This window comes from Cherax quadricarinatus, chromosome 76, assembly GCF_038502225.1.
Source record: "Cherax quadricarinatus isolate ZL_2023a chromosome 76, ASM3850222v1, whole genome shotgun sequence".
Taxonomy (NCBI): domain Eukaryota; kingdom Metazoa; phylum Arthropoda; class Malacostraca; order Decapoda; family Parastacidae; genus Cherax; species Cherax quadricarinatus.
The window spans coordinates 3,295,576-3,323,256 of NC_091367.1; the positions used below are offsets into that span (position 1 = coordinate 3,295,576).

Sequence of the window (27,681 nt, forward strand, 5' to 3'; positions counted from 1 at the left end):
ATGATCGGGAAAAGATTCTCTATCTTTTCATAAGAGAAAATAATTTTTTTTTTTAAATTTGGCCGACCCTGAGAACGAGTTTCGGAGAGGGCCTGTCGACCCTCAAAGGGTTAAAAAGCCAGTGCCCCCATGACCTGGTCCTTGACCAGGCCTTGCATTTGATCAGGGACTGATCAACCTTCCCTATATTTTCCTAGTTCATACATTTCATATCATACCTTGCTGCCTATCCAGGAGTCAGGCTTGTCTTGTTCTTGCCTGATAAATCAAGGTTGCTGCTCTCAGCCCAATGTCAGTCACAGCCTGATTGATTGCTCACACTTAAGAGGTGCTTGTCTAGTTTCCTTCCCCAAGATTTCCTTAGTGTAAATTCTCTTGGTTTCCCAGTAGTAAAAGTCAAGCAACTTGAAATGTTTCAGAAATTTAGGGGCTTTATTGAATGTATACCTTCAGTGAAGGTTCTCTACATTCTCTAGGTCTGCAATTTTGCCTGCCTTAAAAACTGCTGTTCATGTACAGCAGTATTTAGCCTAGAGAAAGCAGGAGCCCTGAAGGTTCTTGTTATCCATCCATTCCCTTTTTCCTCGGCTATACTTGTGATCCTTTAGTTTGAGGTCCTGTTATCACTGCCCTTGTTTTTGCTTTGATTATTCTATTCTATTTTTTTCTCCATATTTTTTTTTGGCCCACTGGAATACTTGGTTAATATCCATTTAGTTTTGGTTTCTGGATGCTACTTTTGCAAATTCTAGTATTGTCTGTAAAAGCAGTCCTGTGAATGTTTTGTTGGAAAAGAATGTAAAGCAAAGTACATGTATAAAGAAAAATTAATTAAAAAAATTTGAGTAGAGAAATGTAGAGGAAAGAAATTAGCTACAGAAATGCATAGCCATGGAATACAGCAAACCAGTTTTGTAGACAGCTCACTTTCATCCCTCCACTATTAGCACTGGAAGAAATGTGCCATCATTAGATGGTACAGTGAACTCTATTAACCCTTTGATTGTCGGTGTCGTATGTCTTATGAGCCGGTGTTTTTTACTTTAATATGCCAAAATTCTTGTGGTTTCAAATTGTGGGAGAAAGCTGGTAGGCCCACATGAGAGAATGACCGGTCAGTGTGTGTGTGCAGTATAAAAAATCCTGCAGCATGCAGTGCATAATGAGTGGAAAAGTGCTTTTGGATTAAAATGCTGACTTTGGGGTCTATTTGTATAGGGTTTATAGTTGTATTTTAGTTTTCTTGGTCTAGTTTGATAGAATGGAAGACACATTACAGAAATAGATGATTTTGACTGGTTTCATGATGAAAAGGACCTTGAAATTGAGATCAATGGCTGAAATGTTCAATTTTTGCAGATGTTCAATAGTAAACAAATGTCTCGCTAAGTGTCCAACTAGCAATTCTAATACGCAGTCACAAGTGAGTTGACGTTATTTATACAATTATTACAATAATGCAGTAGTCTACATAACAGTAAATCTTTTTGTGTGTGAATTATAATTCTAAGTAAATAGTGGCCTGGAGACGTGACTAATGAACAGGGAAAATGTTATTTTAGTGCCAGGAATGTCTGCATTGTTTATTCTGGATCCTATTTTGAAATTGGGATCTTTAAATTTGTGAAATTGGCCAAATTGCCAATTTCTAACCACATTATTGGGTAGTTGAAACTGGTAAATGGGTGGTTTCTTGGACTTGATCAATAGAACAAGTGGAGTTCTAAAGAAATAGCAGTTTGGTCGACTGGAGCAAAGGAATTGGCCAAAAATAGGGCTCGGTGGCGAAATCGCCGATGCGTATGTATCGCTGAGATCATTTACTTTGCAAGAGCGTGATTCTGTAAGTTTTCCACCAAAGTTTGTACTTTTGGTGTCATTACCATTGAGGAAAGATTCTATCATTTCAAAAGGGTTTTTTCCCAAATGTGTACTTTGTAACACTTCAGAATTTGGGGCTTCGACAGTCAGAGGGTTAATAAACTAATGGGGGAAGGGGCAACCATTGACAGTTTGTTCGTTAAATCAGAATTAGGAGTATTCAAAATAAGTAGCTGGAAATTTTTTAAATGACTGAAGTTCATTGAATGTGAATTTTTACAAAATGAACCAGAAACTAACATCCTGGCTCTTTAAAATTGACCATTCTCATTTGACATCTTTTAAAGATGTTGGTTAATTTGCATTGGACCATGAGAACAAAGTTCTGAATTTGACTTTGCCCATTGCTTCAGAATGTTCTAGCCACAAATTGTTGGCAAAATCTGAAATTAAAAAGGGGCATATTAGAGGTTTTATGGTAGTGCTAGTTAGCTTAGCCCAATAAACCAGACAGCCAAGGTTTAAGGTAACCAAACAGGGCTCCTCACAGATGCAAAAGATTTTTAGCATTCACAAATTGTTTTGGACAGTATGAAATGGATGCAAAACTACAAGGTACATGTATGGATAAAAGTAAAAAAAAAAACTTTTACAGAACTTGTTAAGTGCTGTACTCACTGAAATGGAGAAAGGATCTGTTAATTATCCTTGTACAGTAGATGACTAAACTAGCCATTTCCTGCATACCAGTCAAGTTGGGAGTGTTGTCATATCCTTTGCATTGGGAGCTAAAATGCAAGATAATTTTGCACATGTCCTAGACACCACACTATACCATCTGCTTCAGTTTCATAGTTGAAAAACTAACTTGAATGTGAATAGTACCTACAGTATAAAATGTTAGTTCTTGATGAGAGTAAGACACATGTGCAACATCTGGGTATCTTTATTGTAGACGTTTCGCCATCCAGTGGCTTTATCAATACAAATTCTAGGACATAACTTGAAGACAGTAGAACTATGTACAGAAGATGAGGTAATCAGTCCCTCAACCTAGGAGTAGGTGCAAACAGCACCATAGTCGTGGAGATGCTGTTTGCACCTACTCCTAGGTTGAGGGACTGATTACCTCATCTTCTGTACATAGTTCTACTGTCTTCAAGTTATGTCCTAGAATTTGTATTGATAAAGCCACTGGATGGCGAAACGTCTACAATAAAGATACCCAGATGTTGCACATGTCTTACTCTCATCTTGTCGGTATTATATACCATTCGTACATGTTAGTTCTTACTCCTGTGATAAACTAGGATTGTCTTTTTGCAATATTTTAACTTTTACTGTCGTGTAGATCCAAGTCCAGAGCTGTTTGGATAAGCTGTAAGCAGTAAATTTTTGCATAGATAAGAGAATGGGTCTGTGAGGTGAGTGCAACGTTTAAAAAAAAAAAAAAAAAAAATTCATGCTGGGGTCAGGGGTCAGAACTGACCATTTTTGGCTTGTTTGGCTTAAAATACATCTGGGGGGGGGGAGATTCTAAGATGTTATTTATGGTTTTATTGGCATTCTTGGTGTGGTTTGATAGTTGAAATATTTTAATTTGTTTCAGGACCAAAATTAGCTGTAAAATGTGCTTGAAGTAGTGGAAATTAGATTTCTGCTGATATTCCAAAGGACAGGCCCTCAACCCCCAGTCTTTTAACCCTTTGAAGGTCGGTCACATACTTGTACGCCTAAATTCTAGTGCCTTCAAACCTGGTGGAAGAAAGCTGCTAGGCCTACATATGAAAGAATGAGTCTGTAGTCAGTGTGTGCCGTATAAGAAAAATCCTGAAGCACGCTGTGGATAATGAATCTCCAACCGTGTTTTTGGTTTAAAACTGCGACTTACTAGTGTATTTTCGTATGGTATTTATGGTTTTATTCTTGTTTCTTTGGTCTTAATTGATAGAATGGAAGATATATTACAGAAATAGACGATTTTGATTGGTTTCACGATGACGAGTACCTTGAAATCGAGCTCATAGTAGCAAAAATGATCGATTTTTGCCAATGTTCAAGAGTAAACAAATCACGCCACGCATCCAGTACACGTCAACTGGTCAGTCTAATATTCTTTCACGAGTGCGCTGACATTATTTATACAGTTTTTACAATGATGCAGTAGTATACATAACAGAAAACCCATTTTCTGAATAAAAATTCAAAATGGAAAGCAAAAGTAATGAGGGGCCTAGAGATGACTAATGAACAGATAATGTTATTTTAGTGCCATGAATGTCTTGTTTATTCTGGACCCTATTTTGAAATTGGCATCTTTGTGCAATTTTGCACAAATTTCAAAAGATGCCAATTTGACCACTTTATTGGGTAGTTGAAATTGGTAAATGGGCAGATTGTACTCGATAGAACAAATGGAGTTCTAGGGAAATAGCTGATTTTGGTCAACTGCAACATTGGAATTGGCTGAAAATAGGGCTCAAAGTGGGCAAAATTGCCGATGCGTAAATATCTTAGACTGCTAACTTTGCAAGAGCATAATTCTGAAAGTTTTCCATCAAATTTCATACTTTTGGTGTTATACTTGGAAAGATTCTCTATCATTTCACAAAAGGGTTAATAGATCTTAATTATTTATTGGGAGGCTGTAAACAATGACTGACCTTTCCTGGTTAATTTTCAAGAAATGCAGTGAATCTTAATTTGACTAAATTCAAAATGGAAAGTGTAATACAGGAGCCTTGGACATTACTAACGAACAAAGGAATGTTGGTTCCAGGATTTATTTTTAAATTGGCATTTTTTTTTGTGGTTGGCAATTATAAATTATGACCTAGTTGAATGGGCAGTTTCTTTTACTTAGTCAATAGAAAGCATACTAGTGTAATAGCTAAGAATTTTGTCAACTAGAACAATGGAATTAACTTAGTAAGACTCAAGTTTGTGAACTTGTCTAGGCAATTTATGCACTGACGACTAACTTTACACCTACATACTTCAGTAAGTTTTCCATCAAATTTTGTTCTTTGGTGTTGCTACCTTGAGATAGATTCTACCATTTCAGAATTTAATTTGTATACACCTGAAATGTTGAATCTGTAGTCTGAAACAAGAGTAAATTTAGCAGTTTCCTGCCTGTTTGGTGAGGCATTCAATACATATCCTCTGCTTATCTCTGGTTGCATAATAGGGTTAAAAGATTGAGGATACATAATCAGTGGAAGGTACTAGAGGGCATGGTCACAAATCCACACCACCATCACACATTGGTAAAGACTTTGAAGAAAATGTAATTAGTAAAAAGCAGGGGTGCTGTGGATATAAGAACATTGTATCCACATAATGGGCCTGGACCAGGGGTGGGCAAACTTCTAAAGCCATCAACTGGGAACTGTACTTGTCTGATACTGCTTGTGTAACAGCTTATTTTTTCAACCGAGGAAAATGAACAGTTTTGCTCATTCAGCTGCATACATGAGAGTATATGACTTGATCTTGGTGGGCTGCAGTTTGCCCACCCCTGGCTTAGACTGCACATTTTCAGATTTGAAACTGCTGGAACAAGTGTAGTTGAGGAAATTGGACATGTGCTTCCACCCAAGTGCAGGCTGTGGTTAAGTAAGCCAGTGGGCAGAGCGCCTGGTTGATCAGGCTAGCCTGGCCCAGGGCTTGGCTGTGGGGTTACCAGTTGTGCTTGTATTTTTTGAAAAAAAAAAAAAAAAAAAAAAGCTGGTATCTTTTGGTAATGGTTTGCATCCAGCACCACCTCCCAAACTTTAATTTGAAGGTGTTATTAATTATAAAATAGATCTTAGCTAATTAGAATTTGCTTGCATTGATATACAGTACAATATTTGTAAACACTGGTAGCTCATCTTAACCCTTTGACTGTTGCAACCCCCAATCCTGAGGTGTCTTCTGGTGTTGCAAAATTTCAGAAAAAAAAAAAAAATTTTCTCGTGAAATGATAATCTTTTCCTGATTGTAATGCCAAAAAAAAAAAAAATTGATGGTAAACTAACAATTACACTCTCGCGAAGTTAGTGACCTCAGCGATACTTACAAATCGCCTCTTCAAGGGGGGCTCCTTGGCGTGGTGAAGAGGCTCTTGGTCTGAGGAATTAGCCCTGTCGGTCTTCTTCCTCAGACCGAACCTAATTACCCCCCATTCTCCCCTCCCCTATCCCATCCTCCCCATCCTCCCCTTTTTCCATTCTTCCTCCTCCTCCTCCTCACCCCTCCCTTTTGCCCTTCCTCTTTTTAGCCTTCGTGATTTCTCCCACAGGCGCGCTAGTTCCTAGGTAGGGGAAAGGACACCGGGGTCCATCCCATTCCGTTGAGGTTTCTTGGCGGTGGCGTAGTTTGCCGTGGAATCTGGATTGCCTAGGGATGTCCCGATCCCTCTCCGGTATCCCGGAGTAGCTTTGGGTGTCTTTTGGGCGACGGGTGTATCTCTGGAAGCCACCTTTCGGATTCCGGGGGTGGTGGCTGAAGGAGGTATGCTTTGTGGCGGATATCCGGCCGCCCTCTCTTTTGTCCACCGAGGTAGCTCGGCAGATGTGAGGTTGCTATCCCAGATTGCTGGTTTACTGGCATGAAGGGTAGGGTATGGCACGGGTTCCATGCTGCATCTGCGCTACTAGCGGTGTCGAGTCCTCTTGGGCGCGGAGGGAGATTTCTGGCCCTTTCATTCCTCCTAGGAACTATCCCTCCCCGGTCCCCCCTTTTTTTTTCTTTTTTTTATTTTTATTTTTCTTTTCTTTTTTTTTTCTTAAAAACAAAAAGAAAGAAGTAACCTAACCATGGCAGCCCTAGTCCATGAACCTGGTACCCCCGGGCCCCTTCTTGATACCGCACCCCGTTCTGACCCCGCCTCGTCTTTGGACCACTCTTCAGACATTCCTCATGCCTCTGTACCTATTGCCGGTGCTGTTTCCTCACCCGCTTCAGGTACTGAGGCCTCGACTGACTCCTTCGATTTATCAGACCTTCGCTCTCCTCTGACTATGCTTCCGGCCTCTCCCTCTACGGTGCGGCAATTTTCAAATCGCCGACCCGTTCCACGTCGGACCAACTCTGGTCCCACGCCTAAACGTCAACGACAATTACCTGCTGATGATACTTCTCCACCTTCACCTTCTCGTTCTTCTCAGAAACGATCGACACGTCCTTCACTACCTTTCCACGCTCAGTTTCAGACTGAACAGTGGACTAAATTCTTCACTTTACGACCAACTTCCTCTACTGCCTATCTTTCTGACCATAGTATTGGCAAGGCACTCCTACGCCATGTTGGTAAAGATATTTCTTTTCATGCTCTTAAGAGCGGTACGCGCATCATTACCGTACAGAATGCTACCCAGGCTCGTGAGCTCTCTCGTCTTTCCCATATAGATACTGTTCCTGTCACCCTTGAAAAACATCATTCCCTCAATTCTTGTAGTGGTACCGTTATTCTGCCCCATACCATAGTTCAACAAAATTTCCAGACATGTGGCACCGACATTCTAGAACAGCTGGAACTCCAAGATCTCCCAATCCTCAAGGTAGACACTTACGTTCTTCCTGCCCGTGGGCGGAGACGATACCCTAGCAATGTGGCTCGTTTAACTTTTGACAGCCGAGAACTCCCATCCTCCGTTTATATAGCAGGACATCGGTTACAAGTTCGAAAGGTGATCCCTACACCACAACAGTGTAGAAATTGCTGGCGATTTGGCCATCCAGCGAAATATTGCAGATCTATCGCCGAATGCCCAGTCTGTGGTGCCGATGACCATTCTAATACGTCTTGCAATCGATCTCCCTCTTGCCTTAACTGTCATGAGGCTCACCCTTCGTACTCTCGCCGTTGTCAGGTCTATTTAAACGAGCGGGAAATCCGTTACCTCAAAGAGACAGAAGGTCTCCCTTATGCCATGGCAGTTTCTCATCTCCGCCTCCAAGGGAGACTCCCACGTGTTTCTTATTCCCGTGTTTCAAAACGTCCCCCCACTTCTGGTATCCCATCTTCTACACCCACCTCTGTGGTTACCTCTCCCATAATCACTCCTGTATCTAATCCTTTTGCTGTCCTCGGCTCAGACGTCCCTACTTCAACGCCTCAGTCTAATCTCGCTTCTTCGAGTTCTCTCTTACAAGCCTCAGTATCGACGAGACCTCGTACGACACCTCTTCCCAATCGTCCCTCTACTTCTCAAAAGTCAAAAAAAGGTCCGGTAACACCTCCTACCCATCTTCCACCTCCTCATTTTACCCTCCCTGTCTCTGTCCCTAGTTCTTCCCCTCTCACTGGCTCAGTTACAAGTGCAGAGGTTCACCCTCCTCCTCGTAATGTACCTTCCTCCCCTGTTCCCTCCCAAGTTTCTTCCTCTTCTGCCACCTCCCAGGTTCCTGTCTCTTCTGTCCCCTGCCACGCTTCTCCAGTTCCCTCCACCCTTTCGCCCCCCCCCCTACCTTGGTACAGTCCAATACAGTTCCAATCTTTACTCATCCTCCCCCTACCATTCCCAATATTGTCTCCCATACGACATCTCTGAATTCCGAAACACTTGAAGCAATCTCTGAATATATTGCAGAGACCAAACCATCAATGGACACTGATCCACCTTCCGCTCTTTCTCTCTCCTCTGCTCCATCTGCGCAACTCCTTTCTTCACAGCGCACCGTTCCTTCGCTGCTTGAACATTTTCCACTGCCTCCGCATGTGGACTTTTCTAACCCTTCTAGTCCGTAGGAACCCTTACCTGCGGATTTCAAGTATCTTTATCATTGCCAATCATGGCCTTTTTACAGTGGAATATACGCGGCCTCAGGGGTAATCGGGGTGAGCTTCAGATGTTACTCTCCCAGTTTGCCCCTGTTGGTGTTTGCTTACAGGAACCAAAATTACACTCTGCTGTTATTTCTCACATCTCAGGCTATAATTTATTGTATTCTTCAGATCCTTTTCCTGATGGGACCTTTAATGAAAGTGCCCTTCTTCTCCGCACTGATATTCCGTACCATCAGCTATTTATTCATACTTCGCTGCATTACACAGCAGCCCGTATCCACTTACATAGGTGGTATACGCTCTGTTCTTTATATCTCTCTCCTTCTCGGGCATTATCTATTCCGGATTTTGCCTTCCTTGTTTCGTCATTACCGCCACCGATTCTGTTACTTGGTGATTTTAATGCCCACCATTTCCTCTGGGGAGGGTCTCACTGTGATTCCCGTGGAATTCAGTTAGAGGCTTTTCTTGCCACCCACCCCCTCCATGTTTTAAATACAGGTACTCACACCCATTTTGATCCTCGGACTCATACTCTCTCTTGCATCGATCTCTCAGTTTGCTCTTCCTCCGCCGCATTAGACTTTACTTGGTCTGTTCTCCCGGACTTACATGACAGTGATCATTTCCCAATCATTCTTTCTTCCCCTTCATATTCGCCACCTCTTCGCACCCCACGCTGGCAATTTAATCGGGCAAATTGGAACCTTTACTCACACCTGACTGTTTTTAAAGAGGTTCCTTCTTCGTCCTCCATCGATGAGCTTTTACACCTCTTCTCGTCCTCCGTTTTCACCGCAGCTTCTCATTCTATACCCCAAACTTCGGGCAGGCATTCTCAGAAATGCGTGCCTTGGTGGTCTCCTGCTTGTGCTCGTGCAGTACGTTTGAAACGCGCTGCATGGGGCAGGTACCGGTACAATAGAACCACAGAGCGACTCCTTGATTTTAAACAGAAGCGTGCGATCGCTCGCCGTGTCATCCGTGACGCTAAACGCACTTGCTGGCGAGATTGTCTCCACCATCACCTCTGCTTCCTCTATGAGTGCAGTCTGGAAAAAAGTACGAAAACTGAGTGGTAAATATTCTCCTGACCCGGCTCCTGTTCTGCGAGTTGCCGGTGTTGATATAGCAAACCCACTAGATGTTGCCAATGAAATTGGCAATCATCTGGTCCGTATTTCTCAGGGACTCCATCTATGCCCCTCATTTCTTTCCTCAAAGTCTGCCAGAGAGTTAGCACCCTTGGACTTTTCTTCTCTCAGAGAAGAACAGTATAATGTGCCTTTTACACTTCAAGAACTGGAGGCAACACTCTCAGCTTGTCGATCATCGGCAGCTGGGCCCGACGACATTCATATTCGTATGCTACAACATTTACATCAGTCAGCCCTTGCAGTCCTATTACGCCTTTACAATCTTATTTGGTCACAAGGAGTTCTTCCACAGCTGTGGAAATCCGCCATTGTTCTCCCTTTCTGCAAACCAGGCACTACGGGACATGAAACCTCCCACTATCGTCCCATTGCTCTTACCAGTGCAGTTTGCAAAGTAATGGAACGTCTAGTAAATAGACGTTTAGTGTGGTATTTAGAGACACACAACAGTCTCTCCACTCGTCAATATGGCTTTCGTAAGGGACGTTCTACCATAGACCCCTTACTGCGCTTGGATACGTATGTTCGTAATGCCTTTGCGAATAACCACTCAGTTATTGCCATATTTTTTGACCTTGAGAAGGCATATGACACAACTTGGAGGTATAATATTTTAGCCCAAGTCCACTCCTTAGGCCTTCGAGGCAATCTACCATCCTTCCTTAAGAACTTTTTAACTGACAGGCATTTCCGTGTTCGGGTTAATAATGTGCTCTCCCCGGACTTTGTCCAAGCTGAAGGTGTCCCCCAGGGATGTGTTCTGAGCACAACACTTTTTCTCCTTGCTATTAATGATTTGGCCTCTAGTCTTCCATCAAATATTTGGTCATCACTCTATGTTGATGACTTCGCTATTGCCTGTGCAGGCGCTGACTGTCACCTCCTTACAGTTTCTCTCCAGCATGCAGTCGACCGTGTTTCCAATTGGGCCACCACACATGGGTTTAAATTTTCCAGCACTAAAACCCACCAAATCACTTTCACTAGACGCTCTGTCATCTCTGATCATCCTTTGTACCTCTATGGCTCACGTATCCCTGAACGTGATAGTCAAGTTTCTGGGCCTCCTCTTTGATCGTAGGTTATCCTGGAAACCTCACATTACCTCTCTGAAGGCAACTTGTCACAGCCGGCTGAACCTTCTTAAAACCCTTGCTCATCTTTCGTGGGGAGCTGATCGTCGAACCCTCCTTCACCTACATTCCACCCTTATTTTATCGAAACTTGATTATGGTGACCAGATCTATTCAGCGGCATCTCCTGCTACTCTCTCTAGCCTTAACCCCATTCATCACCAAGGATTACGTTTATGCCTTGGTGCTTTTCGCTCTTCCCCTGTCGAAAGCCTCTATGCAGAAGCGAACGTTCCATCCTTATCCGATCGCCGTGATGCCCATTGCCTGCGCTACTATGTACGCTCTCATGATCTCCGCAATCCTTCCATTTATAGAATGGTCACTGATATTAGTAGACATTCTTTATTTGTTCGCCGCCCCTGCTTACTCCGTCCCTTCTCTCTTCGCCTTCATTCGCTCTTGTCTTCTCTTCAACTACCACCTTTCTATGTACATGTAGCATCTCACTTTTCCCTACCCCCCTGGGAAGTTCCAGCTGTTCGAGTCTGTTCTTTCTCCCTCCCTTGCTCGAAAGCCCAACTGTCTACGGTCGCTTCCCGCTCTCTTTTTCTTGACCACTTTCACTCTCATTCTCATGCCATTGCTGTGTACACAGATGGCTCTAAGTCTTCTGACGGCGTAGGATTCGCAGCAGTGTTTCCGGACAGCGTCGTACAAGGGCATTTACTATCTTCAGCTAGTATTTTTACTGCTGAATTATATGCCATCCTTACAGCACTTATCCGTATTGCATCTATGCCTGTGTCATCATTTGTGGTTGTCTCAGACTCCCTTAGTGCTTTACAGGCTATACAAAAATTTGATACACCTCACCCCTTAGTCCTCCGTATCCAACTTTGGCTACGCCGCATCTTTACTAAGCATAAAGATATTGTTTTTTGTTGGGTCCCTGGTCATGTTGACGTACAGGGCAATGAACAGGCAGACACTGCTGCGCGGTCAGCAGTACATGACCTACCAGTTTCTTATAGAGGTATTCCATGTACGGACTATTTTGCTGTAATATCTTCCCACCTTCACACCCGTTGGCAACAACGTTGGTCTACTATGCTCGGCAACAAACTTCAGTCTATTAAACCGAGTATAGGTTACTGGCCGTCTTCTTATCACCAGTGTCGAGGTTGGGAGACTACTCTCTCCCGTCTTCGCATTGGCCATACTCGTCTTACTCATGGATATCTCATGGAGAGGCGTCTTGCTCCTCTCTGTGAGAATTGCCAAGCTCCATTATCAGTCAGCCACATTCTGTTGGACTGCCCACTTTATCAACGAGCACGCAGAATTTACCTCTGTCGTCGTCTTCGCCCCGCTGCTCTCTCTTTACCTTCCCTTCTCGCTGATGGACCCACCTTTCATCCGGACTCTCTCATTGACTTTTTGACAACGACTGACTGACTTCACAAATTCTGATACTTTCAGCCCTTTCTACTTGTATCTCTTGCTACCCTCTACCCCCGTACTATCCCCTGCCCCGCTGTTTTCTGTAACCTGCTGATCATCCCCCCTCCCTTCTGCCATCCAATTCCCTTGCTTCCTTCCCTACCCTGCAGCGCTGTATAGCCCTTGTGGCTTAGCGCTTCTTTTTGATTATAATAATAATAATATTGTGAACCCATTAATGACTGCATATTAGAATGGCTAGTTGGACATTTACTGGACAAAGACATCATTTGTTTACTTTTGAACATCAGCAAAAATCAAACTTTTCCCCTACTTTGAGCTCCATTTCCAGGTTTTTTAAAGTAAAACCAATCAAAATCACCTCTATTTCTGTGTTTTCCATTCTATCAAATGAGACCAAGAAAACAAGAATACAACCATAAATACTATACAAAAATAGACCAGTCTGCATTTTATTTTAAAAACATTCTCATTATGCACTGCGTGCTCCAGGATTTTTTTATATGGTGCACACTGACCACAGACCCATTCTCTCGCATGTGGACCTACCAGCTTTCTGCTTGATTTGAAGCCGCTAGAATTTGAGTGTGTATACGTCGAACACGGTACCTCGTAAAACACACACATACGACCAACACAGTCAAAGGGTTAAAAGATTGAGCTGCTTGGGGCTGTTGCACATCAACCCAAATGTGGTAGTAGCCTAAGTCTTGTTTTCCTTTTGGTGGTTTTACTAATGGAACAAGTATTACTGTAGTATGGGATAAAGGCAAAAATGGATATCCCCCACCTGCTATTTCCTGAAAAGATACTTAACTTTCCTTAAAATTGTTAAAGTACCGACTGTTTGACACTTAAAATACCACTTAGTGTATATAATAAGGGACAATCTTCTCAAGGTACCTCAGCATAGATAACTGTTGGAATTAAAACATTCCACTAGTATCTCAGTAACATAAAATAGCCATAATGAAACTTATCCAAGGAAAATGACTACTCATCACTGATTAGTGCAGAATCACACTTAGAGTATAACCAGTAAGTTAGGATACTTGGAAGTTAGTCTTCCATTTATTACAGTCTGTCATAATGACAGTTACACTTCATACACTAATAGTTACCACCAAGGAATATATTACAGGAAACAAGGTAATTGACTGCTCAACAGATAACCTACCAGAATTCTGAAGTCTAGCTAAATGATCCTCTTCAAGGGGGGCTCCTTGGCGTGGTGAAGAGGCTCTTGGTCTGAGGAATTAGACCTATCGGTCTTCTTCCTCAGACCGAACCTAATTACCCCCCAATCTCCCCTCCCCTATCCCATCCTCCCCATCCTCCCCTTTTTCCTTTCCTCCTCCTCCTCCCCACTCCTCCCTTTTGCCCTTCCTCTTTTTGTCCTTTGGGATTTCTCCCACAGGCGCGCTAGTTCCTAGGTGGGGGAAAGGACACCGGGGTCCATCCCATTCCGTTGAGGTTTCTTGGCGGTGGCGTAGTTTGCCGTGGAATCTGGATTGCCTAGGGATGTCCCGATCCCTCTCCGGTATCCCGGAGTAGCTTTGGGTGTCTTTTGGGCGACGGGTGTATCTCTGGAAGCCACCTTTCGGATTCCGGGGGTGGTGGCTGAAGGAGGTATGCTTTGTGGCGGATATCCGGCCGCCCTCTCTTTTGTCCACCGAGGTAGCTCGGCAGATGTGAGGTTGCTATCCCAGATTGCTGGTTTACTGGCATGAAGGGTAGGGTATGGCACGGGTTCCATGCTGCATCTGCGCTACTAGCGGTGTCGAGTCCTCTTGGGCGCGGAGGGAGATTTCTGGCCCTTTCATTCCTCCTAGGAACTATCCCTCCCCGGTCCCCCCTTTTTTTTTTCTTTTTTTTATTTTTATTTTCTTTTCTTCTTTCTTTTTTTTTCTTAAAAACAAAAAGAAAGAAGTAACCTAACCATGGCAGCCCTAGTCCATGAACCTGGTACCCCCGGGCCCCTTCTTGATACCGCACCCCGTTCTGACCCCGCCTCGTCTTTGGACCACTCTTCAGACATTCCTCATGCCTCTGTACCTATTGCCGGTGCTGTTTCCTCACCCGCTTCAGGTACTGAGGCCTCGACTGACTCCTTCGATTTATCAGACCTTCGCTCTCCTCTGACTATGCTTCCGGCCTCTCCCTCTACGGTGCGGCAATTTTCAAATCGCCGACCCGTTCCACGTCGGACCAACTCTGGTCCCACGCCTAAACGTCAACGACAATTACCTGCTGATGATACTTCTCCACCTTCACCTTCTCGTTCTTCTCAGAAACGATCGACACGTCCTTCACTACCTTTCCACGCTCAGTTTCAGACTGAACAGTGGACTAAATTCTTCACTTTACGACCAACTTCCTCTACTGCCTATCTTTCTGACCATAGTATTGGCAAGGCACTCCTACGCCATGTTGGTAAAGATATTTCTTTTCATGCTCTTAAGAGCGGTACGCGCATCATTACCGTACAGAATGCTACCCAGGCTCGTGAGCTCTCTCGTCTTTCCCATATAGATACTGTTCCTGTCACCCTTGAAAAACATCATTCCCTCAATTCTTGTAGTGGTACCGTTATTCTGCCCCATACCATAGTTCAACAAAATTTCCAGACATGTGGCACCGACATTCTAGAACAGCTGGAACTCCAAGATCTCCCAATCCTCAAGGTAGACACTTACGTTCTTCCTGCCCGTGGGCGGAGACGATACCCTAGCAATGTGGCTCGTTTAACTTTTGACAGCCGAGAACTCCCATCCTCCGTTTATATAGCAGGACATCGGTTACAAGTTCGAAAGGTGATCCCTACACCACAACAGTGTAGAAATTGCTGGCGATTTGGCCATCCAGCGAAATATTGCAGATCTATCGCCGAATGCCCAGTCTGTGGTGCCGATGACCATTCTAATACGTCTTGCAATCGATCTCCCTCTTGCCTTAACTGTCATGAGGCTCACCCTTCGTACTCTCGCCGTTGTCAGGTCTATTTAAACGAGCGGGAAATCCGTTACCTCAAAGAGACAGAAGGTCTCCCTTATGCCATGGCAGTTTCTCATCTCCGCCTCCAAGGGAGACTCCCACGTGTTTCTTATTCCCGTGTTTCAAAACGTCCCCCCACTTCTGGTATCCCATCTTCTACACCCACCTCTGTGGTTACCTCTCCCATAATCACTCCTGTATCTAATCCTTTTGCTGTCCTCGGCTCAGACGTCCCTACTTCAACGCCTCAGTCTAATCTCGCTTCTTCGAGTTCTCTCTTACAAGCCTCAGTATCGACGAGACCTCGTACGACACCTCTTCCCAATCGTCCCTCTACTTCTCAAAAGTCAAAAAAAGGTCCGGTAACACCTCCTACCCATCTTCCACCTCCTCATTTTACCCTCCCTGTCTCTGTCCCTAGTTCTTCCCCTCTCACTGGCTCAGTTACAAGTGCAGAGGTTCACCCTCCTCCTCGTAATGTACCTTCCTCCCCTGTTCCCTCCCAAGTTTCTTCCTCTTCTGCCACCTCCCAGGTTCCTGTCTCTTCTGTCCCCTGCCACGCTTCTCCAGTTCCCTCCACCCTTTCGCCCCCCCCTACCTTGGTACAGTCCAATACAGTTCCAATCTTTACTCATCCTCCCCCTACCATTCCCAATATTGTCTCCCATACGACATCTTTGAATTCCGAAACACTTGAAGCAATCTCTGAATATATTGCAGAGACCAAACCATCAATGGACACTGATCCACCTTCCGCTCTTTCTCTCTCCTCTGCTCCATCTGCGCAACTCCTTTCTTCACAGCGCACCGTTCCTTCGCTGCTTGAACATTTTCCACTGCCTCCGCATGTGGACTTTTCTAACCCTTCTAGTCCGTAGGAACCCTTACCTGCGGATTTCAAGTATCTTTATCATTGCCAATCATGGCCTTTTTACAGTGGAATATACGCGGCCTCAGGGGTAATCGGGGTGAGCTTCAGATGTTACTCTCCCAGTTTGCCCCTGTTGGTGTTTGCTTACAGGAACCAAAATTACACTCTGCTGTTATTTCTCACATCTCAGGCTATAATTTATTGTATTCTTCAGATCCTTTTCCTGATGGGACCTTTAATGAAAGTGCCCTTCTTCTCCGCACTGATATTCCGTACCATCAGCTATTTATTCATACTTCGCTGCATTACACAGCAGCCCGTATCCACTTACATAGGTGGTATACGCTCTGTTCTTTATATCTCTCTCCTTCTCGGGCATTATCTATTCCGGATTTTGCCTTCCTTGTTTCGTCATTACCGCCACCGATTCTGTTACTTGGTGATTTTAATGCCCACCATTTCCTCTGGGGAGGGTCTCACTGTGATTCCCGTGGAATTCAGTTAGAGGCTTTTCTTGCCACCCACCCCCTCCATGTTTTAAATACAGGTACTCACACCCATTTTGATCCTCGGACTCATACTCTCTCTTGCATAGATCTCTGTTTGCTCTTCCTCCGCCGCATTAGACTTTACTTGGTCTGTTCTCCCGGACTTACATGACAGTGATCATTTCCCAATCATTCTTACTTCCCCTTCATATTCGCCACCTCTTCGCACCCCACGCTGGCAATTTAATCGGGCAAATTGGAACCTTTACTCACACCTGACTGTTTTTAAAGAGGTTCCTTCTTCGTCCTCCATCGATGAGCTTTTACACCTCTTCTCGTCCTCCGTTTTCACCGCAGCTTCTCATTCTATACCCCAAACTTCGGGCAGGCATTCTCAGAAATGCGTGCCTTGGTGGTCTCCTGCTTGTGCTCGTGCAGTACGTTTGAAACGCGCTGCATGGGGCAGGTACCGGTACAATAGAACCACAGAGCGACTCCTTGATTTTAAACAGAAGCGTGCGATCGCTCGCCGTGTCATCCGTGACGCTAAACGCACTTGCTGGCGAGATTATGTCTCCACCATCACCTCTGCTTCCTCTATGAGTGCAGTCTGGAAAAAAGTACGAAAACTGAGTGGTAAATATTCTCCTGACCCGGCTCCTGTTCTGCGGGTTGCCGGTGTTGATATAGCAAACCCACTAGATGTTGCCAATGAAATTGGCAATCATCTGGTCCGTATTTCTCAGGGACTCCATCTATGCCCCTCATTTCTTTCCTCAAAGTCTGCCAGAGAGTTAGCACCTTTGGACTTTTCTTCTCTCAGAGAAGAACAGTATAATGTGCCTTTTACACTTCAAGAACTGGAGGCAACACTCTCAGCTTGTCGATCATCGGCAGCTGGGCCCGACGACATTCATATTCGTATGCTACAACATTTACATCAGTCAGCCCTTGCAGTCCTATTACGCCTTTACAATCTTATTTGGTCACAAGGAGTTCTTCCACAGCTGTGGAAATCCGCCATTGTTCTCCCTTTCCGCAAACCAGGCACTACGGGACATGAAACCTCCCACTATCGTCCCATTGCTCTTACCAGTGCAGTTTGCAAAGTAATGGAACGTCTAGTAAATAGACGTTTAGTGTGGTATTTAGAGACACACAACAGTCTCTCCACTCGTCAATATGGCTTTCGTAAGGGACGTTCTACCATAGACCCCTTACTGCGCTTGGATACGTATGTTCGTAATGCCTTTGCGAATAACCACTCAGTTATTGCCATATTTTTTGACCTTGAGAAGGCATATGACACAACTTGGAGGTATAATATTTTAGCCCAAGCCCACTCCTTAGGCCTTCGAGGCAATCTACCATCCTTCCTTAAGAACTTTTTAACTGACAGGCATTTCCGTGTTCGGGTTAATAATGTGCTCTCCCCGGACTTTGTCCAAGCTGAAGGTGTCCCCCAGGGATGTGTTCTGAGCACAACACTTTTTCTCCTTGCTATTAATGATTTGGCCTCTAGTCTTCCATCAAATATTTGGTCATCACTCTATGTTGATGACTTCGCTATTGCCTGTGCAGGCGCTGACTGTCACCTCCTTACAGATTCTCTCCAGCATGCAGTCGACCGTGTTTCCAATTGGGCCACCACACATGGGTTTAAATTTTCCAGCACTAAAACCCACCAAATCACTTTCACTAGACGCTCTGTCATCTCTGATCATCCTTTGTACCTCTATGGCTCACGTATCCCTGAACGTGATACAGTCAAGTTTCTGGGCCTCCTCTTTGATCGTAGGTTATCCTGGAAACCTCACATTACCTCTCTGAAGGCAACTTGTCACAGCCGGCTGAACCTTCTTAAAACCCTTGCTCATCTTTCGTGGGGAGCTGATCGTCGAACCCTCCTTCACCTACATTCCACCCTTATTTTATCGAAACTTGATTATGGTGACCAGATCTATTCAGCGGCATCTCCTGCTACTCTCTCTAGCCTTAACCCCATTCATCACCAAGGATTACGTTTATGCCTTGGTGCTTTTCGCTCTTCCCCTGTCGAAAGCCTCTATGCAGAAGCGAACGTTCCATCCTTATCCGATCGCCGTGATGCCCATTGCCTGCGCTACTATGTACGCTCTCATGATCTCCGCAATCCTTCCATTTATAGAATGGTCACTGATATTAGTAGACATTCTTTATTTGTTCGCCGCCCCTGCTTACTCCGTCCCTTCTCTCTTCGCCTTCATTCGCTCTTGTCTTCTCTTCAACTACCACCTTTCTATGTACATGTAGCATCTCACTTTTCCCTACCCCCCTGGGAAGTTCCAGCTGTTCGAGTCTGTTCTTTCTCCCTCCCTTGCTCGAAAGCCCAACTGTCTACGGTCGCTTCCCGCTCTCTTTTTCTTGACCACTTTCACTCTCATTCTCATGCCATTGCTGTGTACACAGATGGCTCTAAGTCTTCTGACGGCGTAGGATTCGCAGCAGTGTTTCCGGACAGCGTCGTACAAGGGCATTTACTATCTTCAGCTAGTATTTTTACTGCTGAATTATATGCCATCCTTACAGCACTTATCCGTATTGCATCTATGCCTGTGTCATCATTTGTGGTTGTCTCAGACTCCCTTAGTGCTTTACAGGCTATACAAAAATTTGATACACCTCACCCCTTAGTCCTCCGTATCCAACTTTGGCTACGCCGCATCTTTACTAAGCATAAAGATATTGTTTTTTGTTGGGTCCCTGGTCATGTTGACGTACAGGGCAATGAACAGGCAGACACTGCTGCGCGGTCAGCAGTACATGACCTACCAGTTTCTTATAGAGGTATTCCATGTACGGACTATTTTGCTGTAATATCTTCCCACCTTCACACCCGTTGGCAACAACGTTGGTCTACTATGCTCGGCAACAAACTTCAGTCTATTAAACCGAGTATAGGTTACTGGCCGTCTTCTTATCACCAGTGTCGAGGTTGGGAGACTACTCTCTCCCGTCTTCGCATTGGCCATACTCGTCTTACTCATGGATATCTCATGGAGAGGCGTCTTGCTCCTCTCTGTGAGAATTGCCAAGCTCCATTATCAGTCAGCCACATTCTGTTGGACTGCCCACTTTATCAACGAGCACGCAGAATTTACCTCTGTCGTCGTCTTCGCCCCGCTGCTCTCTCTTTACCTTCCCTTCTCGCTGATGGACCCACCTTTCATCCGGACTCTCTCATTGACTTTTTGACAACGACTGACTTACTTCACAAATTCTGATACTTTCAGCCCTTTCTACTTGTATCTCTTGCTACCCTCTACCCCCGTACTATCCCCTGCCCCGCTGTTTTCTGTAACCTGCTGATCATCCCCCCTCCCTTCTGCCATCCAATTCCCTTGCTTCCTTCCCTACCCTGCAGCGCTGTATAGCCCTTGTGGCTTAGCGCTTCTTTTTGATTATAATAATAATAATAGCTAAATGATGTGTAGGCTCCTCAAAATGAGGCCCATGACTTGCTCCCCTTTTCCCTCGTCCAGCCGACAGATATATTCCAAGACTAGCTGATTGCTCACTCTTGGCTCCCCTGTGCATTCAGCAAGGCTGTCAAATTTTTTCCTTTCTTGGCCTTGGGCCGATTCTAATCGCTTCCCTTTAGGTTCTCTGAAAACTAGCCACCTGGAGTCAAAATCATGATTGCAGTCTGTTCAGAGGCTGGAATCCCAATGGGTAGGATGAAAGAATTGGCACCAGATTATTCACAAATTTTGAATAAACTTGGTACACCATAAATCACAGTAGTACATAGTGCTGTAACTCCCCTGGTCTTTCATAGTTTTTTAATAGGTAATTCCATTATTGGTATGTAAATAAATCATTCCTAGTTAATTTTATCCAGAAAGTGGAAGGAAAGTGTAATAGGGACCCGGAGATGTTAACCCTTTGTCCCGTGGATCTACGGCTTTGAAGCCAGGGTCCAAACCGTAGATATACGCCATGACCTCGGCTCACTCGGATAATCTGAGAGTGGTGAATTTGGGCCTAGATCCGAATCTGTGGTAAATGTACCACATGAAACAAATCCTGCAGCACGCAGTGCATAATGAAAGAAAACTGCTACCGTAATTTTGAATTAAAACACAAGTATTTTTTCGTATTTTTTAGTTGTATTTCACGATTTTTGTCTCGTTTGGTAGAATGTATTACAGAAAGATGATTAGGATTGGTTTTAGTACTGAAAATGGCTCTAAACTGGGCTCAAAGTAGCCGAAATGTTCGATTTTTGCCGATGTTCGAGTAAACAAATGTCGACACAAGTCTGATAAGCATCAGCTGGTGGGTCTAATATACATTCATGAGTGCTGATATTTATAAAATTACAACATTGCATAACAGTAAATTTTTTTTTTCTTTTAATTTTGAATCAAAATGGAATGCCTGCATTGTTTACTGTAGATCCTGTTTTGAAATGGAAATATTTTGAACTGTTAAATTGGTAAAATTACCAATTTCCAATCACTTTATTGGGTAGTTAAAACAGTTGACTTTGTGATTTCTCGTGCTCAGTCGATAAAATAGTAGTACTAGTGAAATAGCTAAGAATTTGGGCAACTGGAATAATGTAATTGGCCTAAAATAAGTCGGTCGGCAAAATCGCCGCTGCGTAAATATCAGTGATGCATCAAAATTTGCAAGAGCATAATTTCGTCAATTTTCCATCAAATTTCATACTTTCTGCTTTATTACCTTCAGAAAGATTCTATTATTTCATAAGAAAATAATAAAAAAATTTTTTTGAAAATTCTTAGACCCTGACTGTCAGATTTGGCCTCTGGACCCTGAAAGGGTTAATTAACAGAGGAAAGGTTTGTGGCAGAAATGTTTTTTTTTTTTTTTTTCTAAATTGCCAACTTTTGTGCACTTTATAGGGTAGTTGTAATAGATGAATGGATGGTTTATACTTGGTAGATAGAGAAGGCATACTAGTGAAATACCAAAGTAGTATTTGGTAGTGGAGCAAAGGAATTTACTTAAAATAGGACCTTGGGCAAAATTGTTGATACATAAATTGTACCCAGACAATTTGTGCTTGTGTAACTAGTTTTCCCTATAATTTAATTGTATACTTTTGGTGTCATTACCTTCAGAAAAATTTTCCGATTTTTTCAAAAGGAGACATGGCACTTTTAATTTTTGAGGGCGTGGACAATGAAAATGTTAAGGGACGTGCCAAGATTGCAATAGTTTACTAGACTAAATTTTATTTAGTTTATCAGTAGTGGAACCTGTGCTTAAGAGTGCCCCACCATGCTAGTTTTTCAGGATGTAAGCCATCACTATCAATTTTTTGCTCATGGATAAGAGCCAAAATTCAGGTTGAGCTTCCCCCTCATGGGAGGTTCCTTGATGCTGGTAAGGGGCTCTTTGATTTGGGGAATTGTATCTGCTCCAATTCCCTAAATTAAGCCTGAATACCTTCCATCCCCTCTCCCCCACAGGCACTGTATAATGCTGCAGATTTAGCGCTTCCCCATTATAATACACGTTTATAATATAGAACGCTGCCACTAGATAGCACAGTGAATACCACAACAGCTCTTGCCATCACCAGTGCCCATGCTTACCTCAGTGGAAAGATTTCTTACGTTTTGCAGTTATTTTGCCAAACTTCTGACCATGGGTCCTAAGAAAGTAAGTGCAAAGGACAAGCATGAAATCATAAACACAAGTGAGGTGTACAGGTTGTGGACTTCGTCAATGCATGTATTTTGTCCTGCCTCCTGAGAGCAGGAATTTCGCTGGAACAGATTAATGGCATTTCAGTTAGCGAGGAAAATTGACTGGATACGAACAGATAGGTTACGAGCTAGGTCATGGAACGAATTAAACTTGTAAGCAGAGGTTTCGCTGGATTAAACTGACCATGAGTAAATTAAGGATACCCTGTGGCACTTAATTTGGTTAAGCCTATAAATTTAAAATTATTGAGAAGGATTAGTCTTGGAAGTTTCAACATATTACTCTTGGTTTAGATTGGTTGAACATGCTAGTTTTGTTTAATTTACAGGTAATCCGATGCAAGAAAGGAAAGGCCGGAATGCACTCAATGAAGACGTTGCAAGCAGTGTTGGTAGCGGTGTTTGAAGAGCCCATTCAACATCCTCAGGTGGCATCTATTGTAGAGTCACTAGGGGATTACTTAATTTCCTTGTCTTACTGAGGTAAGATACTAAACAGAAGTAACATCACTAGCACTTCACCTTTTCTGTAGCTCTAAATATAAGAGTATAGGTTGTACTGGTATTTAAAATCTGATGCACCATGTAGTTACTTGCTTGGGGTACAGTCTGGTAAGTTTAATCTTGATAGGAAAATATCTTTGTAGAATGTGAAGCACTTTATTTGTTAGGTAATATAAAGGTGATAGTGATCAGGCTTTGCCTATAAGGAATTTGAGCTTGAGTGACTTGATGAATTAGTCTATTGGTGTCATTTTATGCTAAACTCTTGATGGAACACTTAAATTTGCCTTACTGCAAAAGTTTTTAAATGGGCAGTTAATGTACCAAAAAGCATGAATACCATTAAGGTGAATAAGAGGCTCGGATTTTTTCTATAGAGTAATTGAAATTAGTACTATTTCTCAGGGTAAGTAAATCTGATATTGAGGCAGTAATGAAATCTTCCCTTGGAGGAAAGGGGTGCCTTAATGCTGAAGGGGTCTTGATCAAAAGAATTGGAATCTACTCCACCTTGTATTAAACATTCCTCTCAGTTCTTGGGTGCTGTGTGAACCACAAAGGCTTGAAGCTGTTTGCTTTTGAAAGCAGTACACTTGAAAAGGAAAGTGGGTATATTTAAGAAACTGTTCAAGGTAATTTTTTTGTGGAATGGTTGTTAGTGAAGACTAAATCTTTAGTTGGTTTGTATACTAATTGATGTAAATTAACTTGCCTGGAGTCTACCTGGAGTGTTCAGAGGGTCAACTCCCTTGTGGCCTGATCCCTGGCCAGGCCTCCTGGTGACAATGGCTAGCAGCATGAAGTCCAACACACCCTGACAGCCCAGCTGATAAGGCACTGATCTGCAAAACTTGTCCAGTTCCTTACTGAGGGCAGCCAAGGGTCTGTTGGTAATCTCCCATGGAAAGATTTTTAAAATTTTGGGACCAATCCTGCTAGAATTTTCCAGGTGTAGATTGTGCTTCTTGCCTTGGTTCATAGTAGTACAGATCTTGGCCTTATTACTAGCATTTGGGCACTGCCTTTGCTTTGGATTTGTTACTTTTCACGTGCAGTATAAATCTGCTTTATAAATTTATGCAATCTCCCTCTTCATCTTAGCCTAAGACAGGTCTGGTAATTACCTTTTGAGAGGAGGAAAGTTAGGTCCAAAGTAATTTAAGGAAAAAACACAAGGAGTTTCTGGTTTTTGTTGTAGAAAGTTTTACCCAAATTAACTTTGAAGTATGGATATATAAGGAGGGGTTCAAAGTGACCCAAGTAGATAGCTTGGTGTGGTAAAAATAGTTAGGCATAAGTCTTAAAGTTCATTATTAGGAAAAATGAAAGTGCTCTGCATTTTTAAAATGCAAAAATTGGTGATTGGACCACTTGAATTACTCCCATTATGGGTGGGGGGGGGGGTGTACATTCCTAGCAAGACCAGATACTCAAGACTAGTACAAAGGATATCCCAAAAAGGGAAGCGACAGCACTATGGATTGGAGGATACAGTAATTGTGGCAAGGAAGGTAATTTGTAGACATGAAGCATGTTCTACAAACTTTTAGACATCGTATTCTTGGAGTGGTGAACTTGCTGGATTAATGTCAGGTACTTCTGTGGCTGAAGAGATGTCTGTCGAGAGACAAGGTATATAATATCTAAAGATATGAATTCCTAGTCTGAAAAAAAAAAAAACTTAGTTTTTGCCCTTATATATATAGACTATTGAAAATAAAGCATTTTAAGCATTTTCGCAAAAATTAGTTAATGCCCAATTTCTTAAATGTAGTATGGAAAGTAGTAACATGATAGATTAGTAGCTGCAAGTGCCTGCATTTGCATATTTAACTTAGAAAAATTTCTTTGAACTAGAGCTAATTCTTTTTTCTTTTTTTTTTTTTTAATTCCAGTGACTGTGGATCATCTAAATATCGCCATTTCTTCACTTGGAAATTCATGGCAGTGGATGACATGTGATATACCAGTGTTGACCAGTGGAATTATGACTGTGACATGAACCAGACATGTTCCATCTTAATAAACTCTGCTACTCTGAACAAATGCAAACAGAAAGAGAAAAGTGTGTAAGCCCTTGGATTTTGGATAACAGCTACTGTTTGGGAGAGGCTTGCCTGTGTCACCCGTGTTGATGTATGTTTGTGTATTTCAGACTTTGGCAAGGGCTCTATGAAGTGGATATACTTTAAAGTTTAAACACTTTTGTATAATAAATTTTTTCCATGAACATATTGAAGCTTTCTTGTGAATTAACTTGCACTCTTTATAAGTGATGATTTTTCAGCTAATAGTGAAGTGGCTAGCCTGTGTAACTGCAAGCCTTTAGTGGTGGGGAAGGGGTTGACTCAAGTTCTCATCCTTGTGACTCCTTTTTTTATACCCTTTAAAAGCTCTCCCATTACAACCTTCCTCCTGAACCGCATCTCATTCTTGATCTTCTCGATTCCTCCCACACTCAAACACCTGAGTGTCTAGTCTCTGCTAGCCACTGATTCTTGTTTTATCTAGTTTATTTAATTTGTTCCTTAAAGTTTTCCACTGTAAACTGGAAACTAATTTATGGGACATGCATTCCTTATTTCAACTGGTATCTTGTGTTGATATCCAACGAACTATATTTTCTAGTAAGAAAAACTACTCTAGCCTGTTACTGATTATTGGGTCCTATTATCTATTGCTGTGCATTTGCTCAGTTTAAGTTTTGTTAATGCCATTTTTTCATTTGGGGTTGGGGGGTAATTGATTTAACTCCCAAAGATTTTGAGGGAGACATTTCTAACTTTTTTTGAAGTTTTGTGGGGGGTGGGGGGGGAGTTAGTCATCAATTCACGAAGGTTGGCAATTATGAACTAGAGGTAAGAAGTTCAATGTGGTCATATTCATGTTCAAAATACATCTAGTTCAGAATTGCTGGTTGTCATTTTTTAACTTTAAGGTTCCAGTGCAGCATTGGCCTTACAAGGTCACTGTTGTGGTTATCAGAGGCACAAAATTGGCCCATGTGCCCAGGCTTGGTGTTCTGCTGTGCTGGTAGTCGTACTGCTGGCGCTCAGTATTGTACAGCTTCCATTGCCCCCCAATAAACACTACTTAATAGTTGATTTTTGTTACTAGCCTTTTCATGTGCAGATGTTTGTGCACAAATGTCTTAACTAGTTTATACGGTGCCATCACTTAAGGAAATTAGTAAATTGGCAAGTGGATAGTTTCAATAAAGATGTTTAATAGGTTTAGTGTGAATTGGTAAATACAGTAGACCATCGATTAAGACTTAAGTTCCTGAAAATGCAGTGTTAGACGAATCAGTGTTAAAGGAACTGAAGAACTTGTGGGAAAAATAGGGTTACGTTCCTGGGATCCCCCCAGGAACATAACCCTATTTTTTTTTTCTCCAAATCTTGCAAAATTAAAAATTGTTCATTGTTAGTGAGTGTTTGTCACTTAACCTTTGAGGGTCCATCCCATAGTCACAAGCTCTGCTCACTCGGATAAGCAGAGTGGTTAATTTGAGCCTAGAGAATGCATGCATGTAGCAAGTGTGCACCATACAAAACAAATCCTGCAGCATGCAGTGCATAGTTTTTTTTATTAAAACTGCTACTTTGCAGTGTATTTTTGTATGGTTGTATTTGCAGCTTCTTGGTCTTGTTTGATAGAATGGAAGATGTTAGACATAATGAACATAGCTTGAAATTGAGCTCAAAGTAGCCAGCATCTATTCTGGACCCTATTTTGAAACTAATACAATGGACCCTCCCCTAACGAACTCATCACATAATGTTAAATCCGCCTAACTAAGTGTTTGAGCGCAAAAATTTTGGCCTGCCTAACGATTAAAAACTCTCCCAACATGATTCGTCCCGAACCTGTCCTTCCAGCCTGAGTGCCTTGGCTGCCCTGCCATCATTGTTTGCAAGCTACGGTGGCCAGTTTCATGCATACATTAGATACATTTTGTATTCTTTTTTATAGTGCTTGTAACTGCTAAATAAGCCAAAGAAAGCTAGTGCCAACCCTGTGGTAAAAAGGGGCGAGAAATACTATCGTACCAGTCAGCTGCTGCGGCACCACAGTCGGCTGTTGCTGCACCGCCGTCGGATGTACTACTCGAAGATTTGGAGAGACTGTTGGCGTGGCTTAATGAGAAACGATAAACCCCAGAGGGTTAGCCACCCAGGATAACCCAAAGGAGTCATCGAGAACAGTAACTTGTTTCCATTGGGAGTTCTTAATCTTGTCCCCCGGGATGTGACCCCACACGAGTCTACTAACACCCAGGTGAACAGGAAAAAATGCCTGGAACTAGTGCTCATATTGGTGAATTTAGGGCCAGCAAAGGTTGGTTTGAGAGATTTAAGAATTGTAGTGGCATACAGCGTGATAGGCATGGCAAAGCTGAAAAATTCCAACACCTACAAGTGTTCAATTGTGACAAAACAGGCCTGTTCTGGAAGAAAATGCCAAACAGGACCTACATTACTTAGGAGGAAAAGGCACTCCCAGGACACAAGCCTATGAAATGCAGGCTAACTTGTCTTGTTGTAATGCTAGTGGGAATTGCAAAGTGAATTACTCGTGTATCACTGAAAATCAGTGTTCAAGAAAGTCTGTCACTCATCAATACTCTTCAATAAAAGTAAGTGTGTTTAACATTTATTTATATAGTTATTGTGCTTCTCATTGTTTTCTTTCTAGGGAAATGTATATTTCATGAAAAAAAAAAAATATTTAATAGCTTTGGCTCTGAAACAGATTAATTGGATTTCATTATTTCTCTTGGGGAAAATTTTGTCTAACGATGAGCTCTCAGG

General features: G+C 42.8%; 1 protein-coding gene across 1 annotated transcript in view; it reads left to right on the forward strand.

The window, feature by feature from the left end:
* Positions 1–25,593, forward strand: part of LOC128703623 (profilin-like) — a 76,575-nt gene extending 50,982 nt beyond the window's left edge. The window contains exons 3-4 of the mRNA XM_053798355.2: positions 22,693–22,846; positions 24,763–25,593. Of these exons, the coding sequence (XP_053654330.2) occupies positions 22,693–22,845 (153 nt within the window). The 3' untranslated portion in view covers position 22,846; positions 24,763–25,593. The remainder of the gene's footprint in view (positions 1–22,692; positions 22,847–24,762) is intronic.
* The last annotated feature ends 2,088 nt before the right edge of the window (positions 25,594–27,681 follow it).